A 13799-nucleotide genomic window follows, 5' to 3' on the forward strand; every position below is an offset into this window, starting at 1 on the left:
CTCAATGAGAATTCAAGACAACAGATATGAGAGAGAGAAGACATATCTGAAAGAGAGAAGATAGATCTAAAAGAGAGAGAAAGATCTAAAAGAGAGAGAGATAGATCTGAGAGAGAGAAGATAGATCTCAAAACTCTCCATCTTCATAAAAATTCTTCACCATGACAACAGATCTGAGAGAGAGAAGACAGATCTGAAAGAGAGAAGATAGATCTAAAAGAGAGAGAAAGATCTAAAAGAGAGAGATAGATCTGAGAGAGAGAAGATAGATCTCAAAACTCTCCATCTTCATAAAAATTCTTCACCATGACAATAGATTTGAGAGAGAGAGAAAACAGATCTAAAAGAGAGAAGATAGATCTAAAAGAGAGAGAAAGATCTAAAAGAGAGAGATAAAGCTGAGAGAAAGAAGATAGATCTCAAAACTCTCATCATCCAAACTTTAATCTTTAAAATATATTAAAAGTGATAATTTTATTAGTTTGATATAATTTAAAATACAAATTGTAGATAAGTTTTTAAAAGGAAATTTCTATGTAAATTTTCCCATTTTGATTCCGTCTTATTCCAATTCCGATTCTGAAGTTCAAATCAAACGCCTCCAAAGTGTTCATATAACTTTATCTCCATATTTATTATAAAACCAAGTGGAAATGATTTAATAAAACTTAAACCATACATATAAAAATTCAACAATACTTTTAGTTACACTCTTGATCATAAAGCTCTTTATCAAGACGTGGGGTGAGAATAAGCTGAAGAGGAAACACTTTAGCCATGGTCATATTCTGACCTTCCGTCATATCCACCGCCTCATTATTTGGAGTGGCAAACTCAAATCCTTGAAGCAACCTAGCAAGGCTTAAACTTAGAACTTGCATTGCAAAATTAGTACCTGGACAATATCTTCTTCCCGCACCAAATGGTAAATATTCCAAATTTTGACCCATTACATCTAAATGTGACTTCTCATTTAGAAATCTTTCTGGTATGAATTCATCTGGATTTGACCACACTTTTGGGTCCCTGTGTAATTTCCATAGATTGAAAAAGAGACGAGTTCCTTTTGGAATATAGTATCTTGAAATGTGACAGTCTTCTGATGCTAGTCTTGGTACTCCTAATGGACCTACGGGATATAATCGCATTGATTCTTTAATCACTGCTGAGAGATAGTGTAGTTTGTCTAGATCCTCGACTTGTACACATCGGTTTCTCCCAACTTTGAGATCTAGTTCTTCTTGGCAACGATGAAGTGATTTTTTGTTGTTTAATAAGTTGGATAATGCCCATGTCATTGTTACTGCTGTTGTATCAGAACCTGCTATAATTATAGTCTGCAAGAAATAAAATGCCAACATTAGAAAGACTAGAAATAATAATAATTAAAGCATTATTAGACGCCTAATCTATTTAATTTCATCTTTTACATCTAACCTATTATTTGATAATATTCTCATATGGTCTATCAAAACATGCTAGTCTTTAACTCATGATCTATTATGAATCTTATTTTTGTTAGCTAAATATACCGACCACCCAGGTTCGCATCCAATGGGCCAAGTTTGAAGAAGGAAAAATAACTTTAAATCTAGTGATCTAGATGTGTTAAAGCCCACCTATATTTGAGATGAGCTTGTGTTTTATACAAATATTAGTTTTTCTTAACCTATCCCATCGTGTTAATATTAATTATTAAATTAATCTATTAAATATTTATTAATAAACATATATCTTGTTTATATATATATATATATATATATATATATATATTGGATGAATTTCAGATTTCATTTTTAAATCAATATCGGAACCTGGGGATAAACCCTAAAAAGGGATCTTTTAAAAGAATTATTCCCAATTTGACCCGTCGTAATGGTCCAAAATACAAAAGCTATTTTGAACAATTATGGTGGGCTCGCCGTCATATTAAATCGCCTAATGCGTCGTAATGAGACCATTATAGCGGTTCACCCGTCGTAATGTTCCAAAATACAAAAACTATTATTGAACCATTATGGTGGGCTCACTGTCATAATGAGCTATTTTAACCCCTTGAAGAGAATTATTTCTTAATCATTAGGGGATAATTTCTTTAAAATGTTCGTATAGGTTGTCAACTCCCGAACCCATCTAAAAACAGCAAATTCTGTTACATTTAAACTAAATAATTTTTGTGAAAATTCACTAGAGCTAGACCGAGTTTGGCCCAACCCAACTCATGAACACATGTAAGTTCAGTGGACTAATAGTGAAAAAAGAAAAACTAAAATACCAAATAAATGAAAAAGGATAATTACCGTAGTGGTTCCCTTGATAATAGTAGCTTGATCAAGTCCCATAGAAGCATCATCAGTAACTTGAGACAACATAACATCAATAAAATCCTTTCTATCTTCACTTTTATTAACATTCTTCTTATGTTCTTGAATCCACTCATCCACAATCGAACCAACTTCACCACTTATATTCTTCAAAGTCTTGACCAATCCTTTAATATCCAGCCATCCAATAAACGGAATCACATCACCAGGAATCAATTGACCTGTAACATCAATAAGTTCCCTTATAATCTGACTCAAACCTCTACTCTCAACACCTCCATCATCAATATTACTCTCAAAAACCCTCTTCCCAGCCACAATTCTAGTAATCACATTCAAAATCATCCGTTGGATACATTCACTCATGTCAATATTCTCCTTCCTATGATCATACAAATCTTTCATCAGGTAATTTAGTTCTGAGATCGGGACGTAATTTAACATCTTGGTTCTGGATTTAGAGAGGAGTTCTGTGGCTGCTAGTTTTCTCATGTTACGCCAGTAAGGACCGTAAGGGGCCATGCCGAAAGATGAGTTGTTGTAGCCGACAAATTTGGCTTGTGTTGAAGGTGGTCGATAGGCTATGATTGTGTCGTTTGTGGTGAAACAGTCTTTGAGTGCTTGTTGATCGCTTATGAATATGGCTCGGTGGATACCAAGTTTTAGGGAGAAGATTGGCCCGTATTTATCCGCGAAGTTTCCGAATATTCGGCCGAGACTTTTGTTTTCTGTGAGGAGATGCATGTGGCCGATTATAGGGAAGCCGCCTGCTACTTCTGGAACTTGTTTTCCCTTGCTGATGTTGTGGTTTGCTCTTTTCCATAGCTTGAGGAGTAGTATTAGAGCTATAAGTCCTAAAATTGCTATTATGTTTGTAAAGGAATCCATGTCTGGTCTGGTTGAGTGTGAAGCAGAGGTGAACCCAATTCAGATTTGAGAATTTTTTCAACCTGCACCTAAGATTAAAATACCATTTCAAAGTGAGTTGCAACCAAAAGACAAATTTGCAAATTTATCTATCAAAATTAGATCTAGGCTGGGCCGGATGGGACTCGGACCATGCTCAATCGGACTGAACACTAAAATTGTGGAGGCCCAACCAACCCACACCTTTCAAAAAAATTAGGTTCGGGCTGGACTGAGTCCGATCATAAAACATAAATTCCAACCCAAGCTAAGTTCACCCAAGCCTTTTCTTAAAATAAAATTAATTTTAAAATTTAATGGTGAAATATAATGTTTTTTTAATATGTAAAATCATCATCACAGTTTACGACTATAAGTATATAATATGTAAAATCACCACGGTTTGTAACTATATAACTATAGTCGTTTTCTATAGGGGTGCATATGGCCGGTTAATCGGTACATTAACAAAAACCATTAAACAATCCATTTAATTCGGTTAACCTATTACTTCAGTCGGGTTTAACCTATATTTCGGATGGTTAACCATTAGTGACTTTTCATAGAAAAAACCACTTTAAATCTATAATTATTCACTTTAAAATCAATAGATAATTATTTAAATATTAAATACAAATATTGAATTTCAAAATTCAATTAACAAAATCACCTAAACAAATAAATTTTATGTTATTTTAATACCTTTAACTTAAACTTCTCTTTTTCAGATCTGTCTTCTCTCTCTCAGATCTGTTGTCATGGTGAAGAATTTTTATGAAAATTGAGAGTTTTGAGATCTATCTCTTCTCTTTTAGATCTTTCTCTCTCTTTTAGATCTATCTTCTCTTTTTCAGATCTGGCTTCTCTCTCTCAGATCTGTTGTCATGGTGAAGAATTTTTATGAAGATGGAGAATTTTAAGATCTATCTTCTCTCTCTCAGATCTATTTCTCTCTTTTAGATCTATCTCTTCTCTTTCAGATCTCTCTTCTCTCTCTAAAACACAGGACCAATTTTATAACTCAATTTTCTCTCTCTCTCAATTAGTTATAACTAAATTAACTATAACTAATAGTAGAATTTAAGAAAAGTAAATCTCTCTCTCTCTCTCTCGGCGATGACCAAGGCGATCGTGAAGGTTAAGGGGGATGGGTCGGTGAAGGCAGGCGGCTGGCCTGTGTCGGATCTGGTGGTGGCGGGGCGCGGGCGGGGCAATGACTCCGGGATCGATGAGGCGTGGGCGGCGGCGGATGATGGGAGATCTGAGGGATCTCCTCGGGGGAGGAGGCGGAGCAGCGGGATTCGGAGGGATCGGTCGAGGGATAGGAGTAGATCGGAGTGGGTGGATGGTGGGGAGGCGGATCCGGCGGTTTCGACGGGGGGTGCTAGGGGTGCGTCGGTGCCGTTGGGGGCTTCTAGGGCTGCGGTGGCCGATCGGGGGCTGGAAGGTGTTGGTGCCGCGGCCGCGGCCCTGGACTCGTTTTTCGCGGAGGGACGCGCGCATGATTCCGGAGTTAGAGGGCCGCTTCCGGTGCTTGGGCCACAGGGAGTACCGGCCGTCTCTCCCCAGCAGGATGAGCATGCCGTGCGACTTTCGTTGGCCACGCAGGCCGCGCTGGCCGCGCAGGCCGCGCAAGCCGCACAGAATGCGCAAGCCGCTCAAGCGGGAGTTTCCGTGGATTTGGGAGGCCCCTCCTGGAGGGATAAGTTGCTAGGGGTGTCAGAGGAGGATCCCATGATGGAGGTGGATGCTTTTGAGAATGATTCCGGGGATTTTCTCTCTGATTCCGATTCTGAGGATGGAGAGCCTGATAACCCGCTGTGTCCTAGGATCCGGCTGTCCTCAGATGACAAGCGGGTCATGAGATCGAAGTGGAAATTGGCGTTAATCGTCACTGTGTTGGGGAAAAGGATCAGTTTCAATTATTTTGCCTAGAGGATCCAGGCTCAATGGGCAAAGAAAGGAAAGGTTACTATCAAAGACCTTGAAAATGACTATTATGTCATTAAATTCACAAGGGCTGAGGATTTCAATGCTGTTGTGAATGGTGGTCCGTATATTATCTCCAATCATGTGTTGGCTCTGAGACCTTGGGTCCCAAATTTTGATCCCCATGATTGCTCTGTTAACAGGATCCTTACTTGGGTTAGGTTCCCGGGCCTACCTCTTGAATACTACAGTGATAGGTTCCTGAACAAGATAGGTAGCCTTGTTGGGAAAGTCCACCATGTTGATAAGACTACCATTGGGGCAGTGAGGGGCAAGTTTGCCAGGGTCTGTATCGATATTGATCTCGCTAAGCCTCTTCTTTCTCAGTTCTGTACTCAAAACAAGGTCTATCATATTGAATATGAAGGTATACACAACATCTGCTATGAATGTGGTATGTTTGGCCATACCCTTGAGGGTTGTCCTAAGAGGAGGAAGGACGTGGAGGAGTTGGTGCAACCTATCATAGGCGAAGCTGAGAAGAGTCAAGGGGAAGTAAGGAGCTTTGGCCCATGGATGCTTGCCAAGAGGCCAGTGAGAAGGAAGCCACGGGCTAATGTTAATGCTAATCATTCACCAGATATTAGTACGAAGATGACTACTCTCCAGATTGCTCCTGAGATCAAGGTCAGACCCCCGGATATTAAGAGGGGGATTGAGACTGGAGTGGACTCAGCTTCGGGTTCCGGGTCAAGGTTCGGTGTTTTGTCTATGGAGGAAGATCAGGACTCGGATCCTTCTGATAAGCAGATTGATTTAAGCATGCCTGGTTTGGAGTCGGTAGAGCATGCCTCTAGTCTGGGTAATTCTATTAATCCTCTCTTTGTCTCTAATGCTTCTGCTAAAGGCAAAGAGATTCCCCAGTCTATCCTGTCAGCTGGGAAGGGTTTGAGTAGGGAGGCGAGTACTCTACATCCTCCTGTTGATGCTCCTATTGGTAAGACTATAGGAGTGAGTAAGTTAAACATGAAGAATCCCAAAGGGAAACCTAAAAAGAACCTTCATGGTTTGAATTCTTTGGATAAAAGGGGTCCTTCTGGGACCGCCTCTAGGCTCTCCGGAGCCCCGAACAAATACCTGATCTAGGGTTTGGGCCTGCGTCTGTAGTCTCCCCCTCTGATGGACTTCTTCGTTTGGAATGTTAGAGGTGCGGCGAGCAAGGCTACCCGCATTCATGTCAATGATCTCATTAAACAGTTTAACCCTTCCTGCTTTGTCCTTCTTGAGACCAAGGTTAGTGGAGCCAAAGCAGATGAGGTGGTTAGAAAGTTTAAGAATTGGAATTGCGTCAGGTCGGAGGCTACTGGCCGGGCAGGGGGGATTTGGCTCTTTTGGAAGCCAGGTCAAGTCAATATTGATATTGTTACTATGGACAGTCAATTCATCCATTGTAAGGTGTGTTACCCGGGTAATAAACCCTTCTTTATTACCTTCGTCTATGCTGATCCTGTTTCGACTAACCGAAGAAGGTTGTGGGAGATCATTCATTCTTTTAGCTCTAACATGGTGGAGGCATGGTTGGTTGCCGGGGATTTTAATGACATTGCCCTCTTGAGTGATCAGAGAGGAGGGGGTAATCATTATGTGAACCGGTGTCTTAATCATAAGCAAAGTATGGATATGTGCGGGCTTTCGGACCTGGGTGCTGCTGGCCACAAATTTACCTTGAAAAGGAATAGTGTGTTTGTTAGGTTGGATAAGGTGTACGCTAATGTTGCAGCGATTTATAGGTTTCCTGAGGTCAAGGTACTTAATCTCCCTTTCCGTCACTCAGACCATTGCCCTATCCTCATTAATTTGGTCAAAGGAAATCGGCTGAAAGGTAATAGACCTTTTAGGTATCTGGTGGCTTGGGAGTCTCACCCCGAGTTTAAGGATTTCGTTAAAAGCAATTGGCATCCCCACTCTGATGTTCTCCTCGCTACTGAGGAATTCAGGAGGAATGTGGCTATTTGGAATAAAAATACTTTTGGTCATATTATCAGGAGGAAGAACAAACTCTTGAGGAGAATGGAAGGTGTTCAGCGTTGCTTGGAGGTTCGTTTTGATCATAGCCTGAATGGTCACCTAAGAGCTCTTCAGAACGAGTTGGAAGCTGTGCTTAGACAGGAAGAGCTTCTGTGGTTCCAGAAATCTAGGAAGGCTTGGATTCAAGACGGGGACCGGAATACCAGGTTTTTCCACCTCTCAACGATCATTAGGAGACAGCAAAATAGGATCGAGGCTATTATAGACGCCAGTGGTGAGTGGATTTTTGAGGAGGAGGACATTCGGCGCCTTGCCCTTGATTTCTATAAGGACCTGTTCAGAGAGGAAGCTGTGGACCTAGAGAGTGCCCACTCTGGCATTTCCTTTCCTCGTTTGGGGGAGGATGCTATTAATAATGCTTTCCATCCCATTGAGCTTAAAGAGATTGATCTGGCCTTCTCCAGCATCGGTTCCACTAAGGCTCCTGGTATTGATGGTATCCCCGCTAGTTTCTATCATAAACACTGGGACACTGTTAAAGAGGGTATATACAGCTTTGTGTTAGGTGTCTTTGGTGGTTCGAACGATATCAGTTTGGTTAATAAAACCCTCCTTGTCTTGATTCCTAAGGTTGCCAAGCCTTCTTCCTTTCTCCAGATGAGACCCATCAGTCTTTGTAATGTCTTGTATAAAGCTATTACTAAGATTGTGGCTAATAGAATCCGAAAGATCCTTCCGGATATTATCAGCCAAAATCAAGGGAGCTTTGTTCCTGGAAGACAATTGATGGATAACGTTGTTATTGCCCAGGAGGTTGTCCATTCTATGAAGATTAAGAAAGGCAAGAAAGGGATCGTGGCTCTCAAGCTGGATCTGGAGAAAGCCTATGATAGGTTGAACTGGAGCTTTCTTCTGGATAACTTAGCCAACGCTGGTATCCCGGAGAACTGGAGGAATTTGATTGGAAAGTGTATCTCCTCTCCTGTTTTCCAGGTTATGACCAATGGGGATATGTCGGATGAGTTCTCTCCATCCAGGGGTATTCGTCAAGGGGATCCTATGAGCCCCTTCCTTTTTGTTATTGCCATGGAAAGATCGTCTCACCTGATCCAAGAGGCGGTGAGCAAAGGGACTCTCCACCCTGTTTCCATCAACAGACATTGCCCCCCTGTTACCCATTTACTCTTTGCTGATGATGTCATGCTTTTTGTGGAGGGTAATGAGGAACAAATTAAGGCTGTGATGGATATCCTCGACTGCTTTTGTGAGGCTTCTGGCCAGAAGATTAACATCCATAAATCCCGTATGCTTTGTTCCAAGAATATGGATAATAGCTTGTGTAGAAGACTGAGTGAGATGTCTGGCATTCCCCTGACTCAATCGTTTGGGAAATACCTTGGGGTCCCTCTTCATAGTGACAGGGTGTCCAAAGCCTCTTTTAAAGACATTTTGGACAAATCTAACGGTTTGTGTGCTAGCTGGAAAGCTAATTCTCTTTCCCTTGCAGGTCGCCTTACTTTAATCCAGTCTATCAACTGCGCTGCTCCAAATCACATCATGCAAGCCTGTAAGCTCCCTGAGCCGGTCCTCAACGACCTTGATAAAATTAATCGGCGTTTTCTATGGGGAGAGTCTGGGGATGGGAGGAAGATTCACCTGGTCCCTTGGAAGGAAGCCTGCCAGCCTAAGAGCGGGGGGGTCTTGGTATAAGGCAAGCTAAGGACAATAATAAAGTCCTGTTAATGAAGCTTCTTTGGAGAATGTGGCAATCCCCCTCCTCCCTTTGGGTTCGTCTTCTGTGCGGCAAGTATAGGAAAGATAGAATCTTTGGTGGCCCGAAGGAGAGGGTTGTCAGCTGTTCCTTCCTCTGGAAAGGGCTTAGTGCTGTTTTTGCTGAGTTCTGTACGGGGATTGGCTTGGAGGTGGGTAATGGGAGATCCATTAGTTTCTGGTATGACACCTGGATTGGTGACAAACCGTTGATTGAGGTGTGCATCGCCCCTCCGCCGAATGATCTCCTCTCCTGGAGAATTGCTGATGTGGTGGACTCGAAGGGAGACTGGATCTGGTCTAAGTTCGACTCATTTCTTAGCCTGGAGACCCTCCTTAATATTAGAGGTGTGAAGATTAGTAATCAGGAGGAGGATAAGGACAGACACTGCTGGGCCTTGACTAATAATGGTTCTTATTCTTGCAAATCGGCCTATGAAGCTTTTACCCCTAATAGGGTTGATCCTCCCTTGGAAATTTGGAAGTCCATTTGGGCCCTCAAAGTCCCCTTCCGCATTAGGAGTTTCCTATGGCTGGGAGTCAAAGACAGGCTCCTCACGAATGCAGATAGACACAGAAGGCACTTGGCTGTATCTGGTGCCTGTAGCAGATGCAGCGGCTATGTGGAAACCTTGTGCCATGCTTTGAGGGATTGCCCGAATAGTAGAAAGGTTTGGGAAGGGGTCCTTCCTCACCACATCCTTCCTTCCTTTATGGGGTTCTCTGATATTGACTGGTTCTCTGAAGGCGTTAATGGGAATTTGTTGGCCAGTATGGAGCACGGGGCTATTCTCTTCGTAATTTTTGTCACCAAATGTGGAAATGGAGGAATGAAGAGTTATTTGCTGAGAAGACTGTCTTTATTCCTGACCTCCGGTTTTACTTCTCGAAAAAACTCTCTGTTATTACAAAGAGTTTTGAAGGAGAGCCCCTGGTTCACCCCTCCCCGGTTAAAGAGGTCCAGTTAGTTGGTTGGAGGAAGCCCGGGGAAGGGGTTGTCAAGTTAAATACGGATGGCTCCTGCCTTAGTAATGGCAGAATTGCTGCTGGTGGAGTTCTTCGGGATGCTGGTGGCGCCTGGCTGGCTGGGTTTACCCATAACTTAGGTACAGGCTCCTCCTTTACTGCGGAGCTCTGGGGGATCTTGTCTGGCATTAAACTCGCCATTCGCATGGGTGTTAAAAGACTTTCGGTGGAGTCTGACAATTTGGAGGCTATCAACAGGATTTCGGATAGACAGACTGTTTGTCTTAAGAGTCAGAATCTCATTAAAGCCATCTTGAGGCTTCGTCCTACCTTCGATTCTCTTACCTTCTCCCATATTTATAGGGAGCAAAACCGCGTGGCGGATCGTTTGGCAGCTGTTGGGCATGGGGGGATGTTAGGTGTTTCTACCCTTTCCGTTCCTCCTTCTTTTCTGTTACCTTCTCTTCTTGAGGATAGGATTGGGGTCAGTCTTCCTAGACTGATCCCGGGTTAGGTTTTTGTTTGTTTGTTTTTTTCTTTCCTTCTTATAAAAAAAAAAATACCTTTAACTTAAAAATTAAATATAAATATGTATATTTATATATTAATAATTAAAGTTCTACATATATTTATACTAGTTTTAAATGTATCAATACATAATCGGTTTATTTTTCGGTTTCGATTATCGGTTTTCAACTCTAAGGCAATAATTTGCTGCTGTTGCCTCTTCCCCTATGCGGTTTGAATTTTATTACTCTAAATACCTTTTCAAGTCTTTACTTAAAAACTATCACATACTGGATCTAAAGTAAGTAAGTAGGTTCAATCTATGTTACTAGTTTATGGTAAAAAAAAGAATTAATGTTGATAAAAATATATTATCAGGATTATTTGTCTTGATGTTCATGCAATCAAATTAGCTAATTAACAATCTTTTTTGTCTTGCAATTAAAATTACATTTATGTATTTATTTGTTCTTATGTATATACCAGTAATTTTATATACCAACAATCACAATTAATCATAAATTTGTCAAACATTACAAATCAATCAGTTAATGATAAACAACTAACATCAATAATAAACAACAAGCCGCAACAACTAACAACAAGAAAACAGCTAAATCAAACATACCCTAAATGAAACTTTATTAACTTTATCTAATTTATTTTTTTTAAAACATAATAACTTATTAATTTATAATTCAATTTATTATAATGATATGTTCAGTTATGCAGGCTTAGGCTGAGCAGGGCAAATTACTCAAATATATGTCTAAGCCTAACCCATAAAAATAGATTTGAGTAATTTGAACTGGTCAACGAGCTAATAAACAGTTCTAGCCAAAATTATTCATTAAAAAAAATTCAAAGTTTTTTTTGAATAACAAACAGTAAAGTACTAATTGATTTAAATGGTTGATTATTATATTAGAACATGTTAGACTAAGTGATCGAGAGCTCGAATTTTGACAATTTCATTTATGGATGAAATTTCAATATATGGTAGAATTAGCTTGTGTTGTATACCGTTCAAGCTATTAAACCAAAATTCAAGATGTATCTAGTTGAATATATATTTTATCATAAATTAAAAAAATATAATATGATGTAATAAAACCTATTTTCTACTAAGTTTACACGTTGGTTTTCACCTGGACTAACCAAGTAAATTTGATTAGTGACCATTAGATCTATAAGGTGTGAATCTAAATCTTACGATGCTTTTAATATCCACCACATGATTTTAATAAGCTTAAATTTAATGGTGATTGACCAAATTTACTTAATTAGTCACTTACCGGGTGAAAATGACTGAAGTTTACATATGAATTTACCATTTAAAATCGACACCATTCTATTAAATTAATAAAACATTATATTTTATTGTGATCTGTTAATTTCTAACCCTCTTTAGAGCAACCTCTGTTGCAATGCTCTAATCCCCATTTTATCCAAAGCTTAAATCTATTGAATTGCTTGAAAACATTAAAAAGCGCACGGATAATAACATTTTGGCAGAGCTTTTTGTTTGTTCCTTTAGCGATGTTTTTTTTTTTTTTGAAAAACTCCTACTTTGTCAAACAGTTTGCAACAATATCAAATTTGTTTATTCATATTTACATAAAAATCACCGTTTCACATAATAATTTTGAGAGTAGACTGTTTTGACGTTTCCCACACACTAATCAATCTCTTCTCTGTAAACACATACAGATACAGTGTTCTATCAGGCTTGTTATTTACTGTTTGTAAGTTGTTGCTGCTTAAAAAAAATCAGAATTTATTACTTTTTAGGTGTAAATAAAAGGTAAATATGAGGTAATATTTAAAAATCTAATCTTAAAATGAAAAGATAAACAGTAACTTGAACAAGGATCAAAGAAAAAAAAAAGAAAAAAAAGAAAACAGATGAGATGAGATGATAAATTAAGACTAACCTTTGAGAGAGAGAGAGAGAGAAGCTGTTGTCTGTCTGACGCTTATCTACCCATTGATGGAGGTGAAGCCGGCTATATCATATTATATTATATAGCCGTCAGGAGATGATGCTTCAAATTACACAATTGTCCTTCTATTTTTATGTTCAAAGCCATACTTTCTTTTCTTTTTTAAGTCAACTTTATTCATTATATATTCATCTTATAATTAAACTTTTTTTTCACGGTTCATCTTATATATTTTTTTTTTTTTAATTTAGTAAGAACATAAATTGTAAATTTTCTTCGTAGATCACTAGATCTATATGGTTGCAAAAGAGAGGATAAAAATTCGAAGGTTCAAAATTATTCAGATCATGGAGATTGGATTTTATTGCTCCTCTTCAAATTTGAAGTTAGGAGAAATATATATTGTATTTGTTGTTTATGTTTGTCGTGTCTTTAATGGTTTTTTTTTTCTACTTTTTATAGTTTTTTTCTTGTCTTTGATGCGGACATCCTAACTGGGATCAATAATAACACGCTCCTTGGCGGATCTCCTCTCGACGTTCCCACAGAGATTGTATCTAAGAGGGCGGATCCCCTGGACACGCGAGCGGGGCGGATCTAGGCGTACGCCATGAGGCGTACCAACAATTACACTAGACGGATCTCAAGTTTACTTCCTACCGAAGGAATTCACCAACAACCTCTGACGCTCCGTACCTGCACCTCTGTACCTGCTGTCTGGGCGCATTACCTGTCTTACCCTCTTGTTATTAACTGTATTGTAACCCTAGTAAGGGTAGTCTCTGTCCTTACTAGGGTTACAATACAGTTATGTGGTAATGGTTACAATACAGCTTGAGGGTGACCCAGAGATGCAAGGTACCGATTGAGATTGGTAACTATCATGATGAAGTCTGTTGTGATGTGGTCGACATGGACGCATGCCACCTATTGTTGGGCCGGCCCTGGCAGTTTGATAACAACGCCATCCATACAGGAAGAGAGAACACTTACAGATTTGTGAAGAATGGGGTGAAGTTCGTCCTTACGCCAATGATGAGAGAACCAAAGGCCGACGAGAAATCTACTTTGGTAGTCTGTCCTACACACAAATCGTTTGTCAGCGAATGTGAAGAGAGCCAAATGGTGTATGTGGTAATGGTTAAGGCGAATCACGAATCCGCCCAAAGGGACGAAAGGGAGATGCCGAATGAAGTGACCCGCCTACTTGGCGAATATCAGGATCTGTTCCCTAACGAACTGCCAAGCGGGTTACCACCTTTGAGGGACATCCAACATCATATCGATCTTGTGCCCGGGGCTAGTTTACCAAGCCTCCCACACTATCGAATGAGCCCAAAGGAGAATGACATCATGAGACAGAAAGTGGAGGAACTCATCGAGATGGGATACGTTAGGGAGTGTATGAGTCCTTGCGCCGTTCCAG

General features: G+C 40.0%; 1 protein-coding gene across 2 annotated transcripts; it reads right to left on the minus strand.

Moving 5' to 3' along the window:
- Positions 1–431: 431 nt before the first annotated feature.
- On the minus strand, positions 432–12437 carry LOC136221619 (cytochrome P450 CYP82J17-like). 2 transcript variants are annotated; one of them, XM_066009009.1, is made up of 3 exons: positions 12365–12437; positions 2301–3280; positions 432–1337 (listed from the first exon to the last, which is right to left on the minus strand). In XM_066009009.1, exons 2-3 carry the CDS (start codon positions 3210–3212, stop codon positions 702–704), a joined length of 1548 nt encoding a protein of 515 aa, XP_065865081.1. In that variant the 5' UTR covers positions 3213–3280; positions 12365–12437; the 3' UTR covers positions 432–701. The 2 variants fall into 2 exon arrangements, with proteins under 2 accessions (XP_065865081.1, XP_065865082.1); XM_066009010.1 differs by having other exon boundaries at positions 2301–3274; positions 12365–12410.
- Between the last annotated feature and the right edge of the window lie 1362 nt (positions 12438–13799).

The sequence above is a fragment of the Euphorbia lathyris genome, chromosome 3, assembly GCF_963576675.1.
Source record: "Euphorbia lathyris chromosome 3, ddEupLath1.1, whole genome shotgun sequence".
In the NCBI taxonomy this organism is placed as follows: Eukaryota; Viridiplantae; Streptophyta; class Magnoliopsida; order Malpighiales; family Euphorbiaceae; genus Euphorbia; species Euphorbia lathyris.

Excerpts from the sequence above, each read along its gene's own strand:
- LOC136221619 (XM_066009009.1), bottom strand. The coding sequence starts at position 3,212 with ATGGATTCCTTTACAAACATAATAGCAATTTTAGGACTTATAGCTCTA. Across the intron at positions 1,338-2,300 it reads TTATCAAGGGAACCACTACG|ACTATAATTATAGCAGGTTC; the intron begins GTAATTATCCTT and ends TATTTCTTGCAG.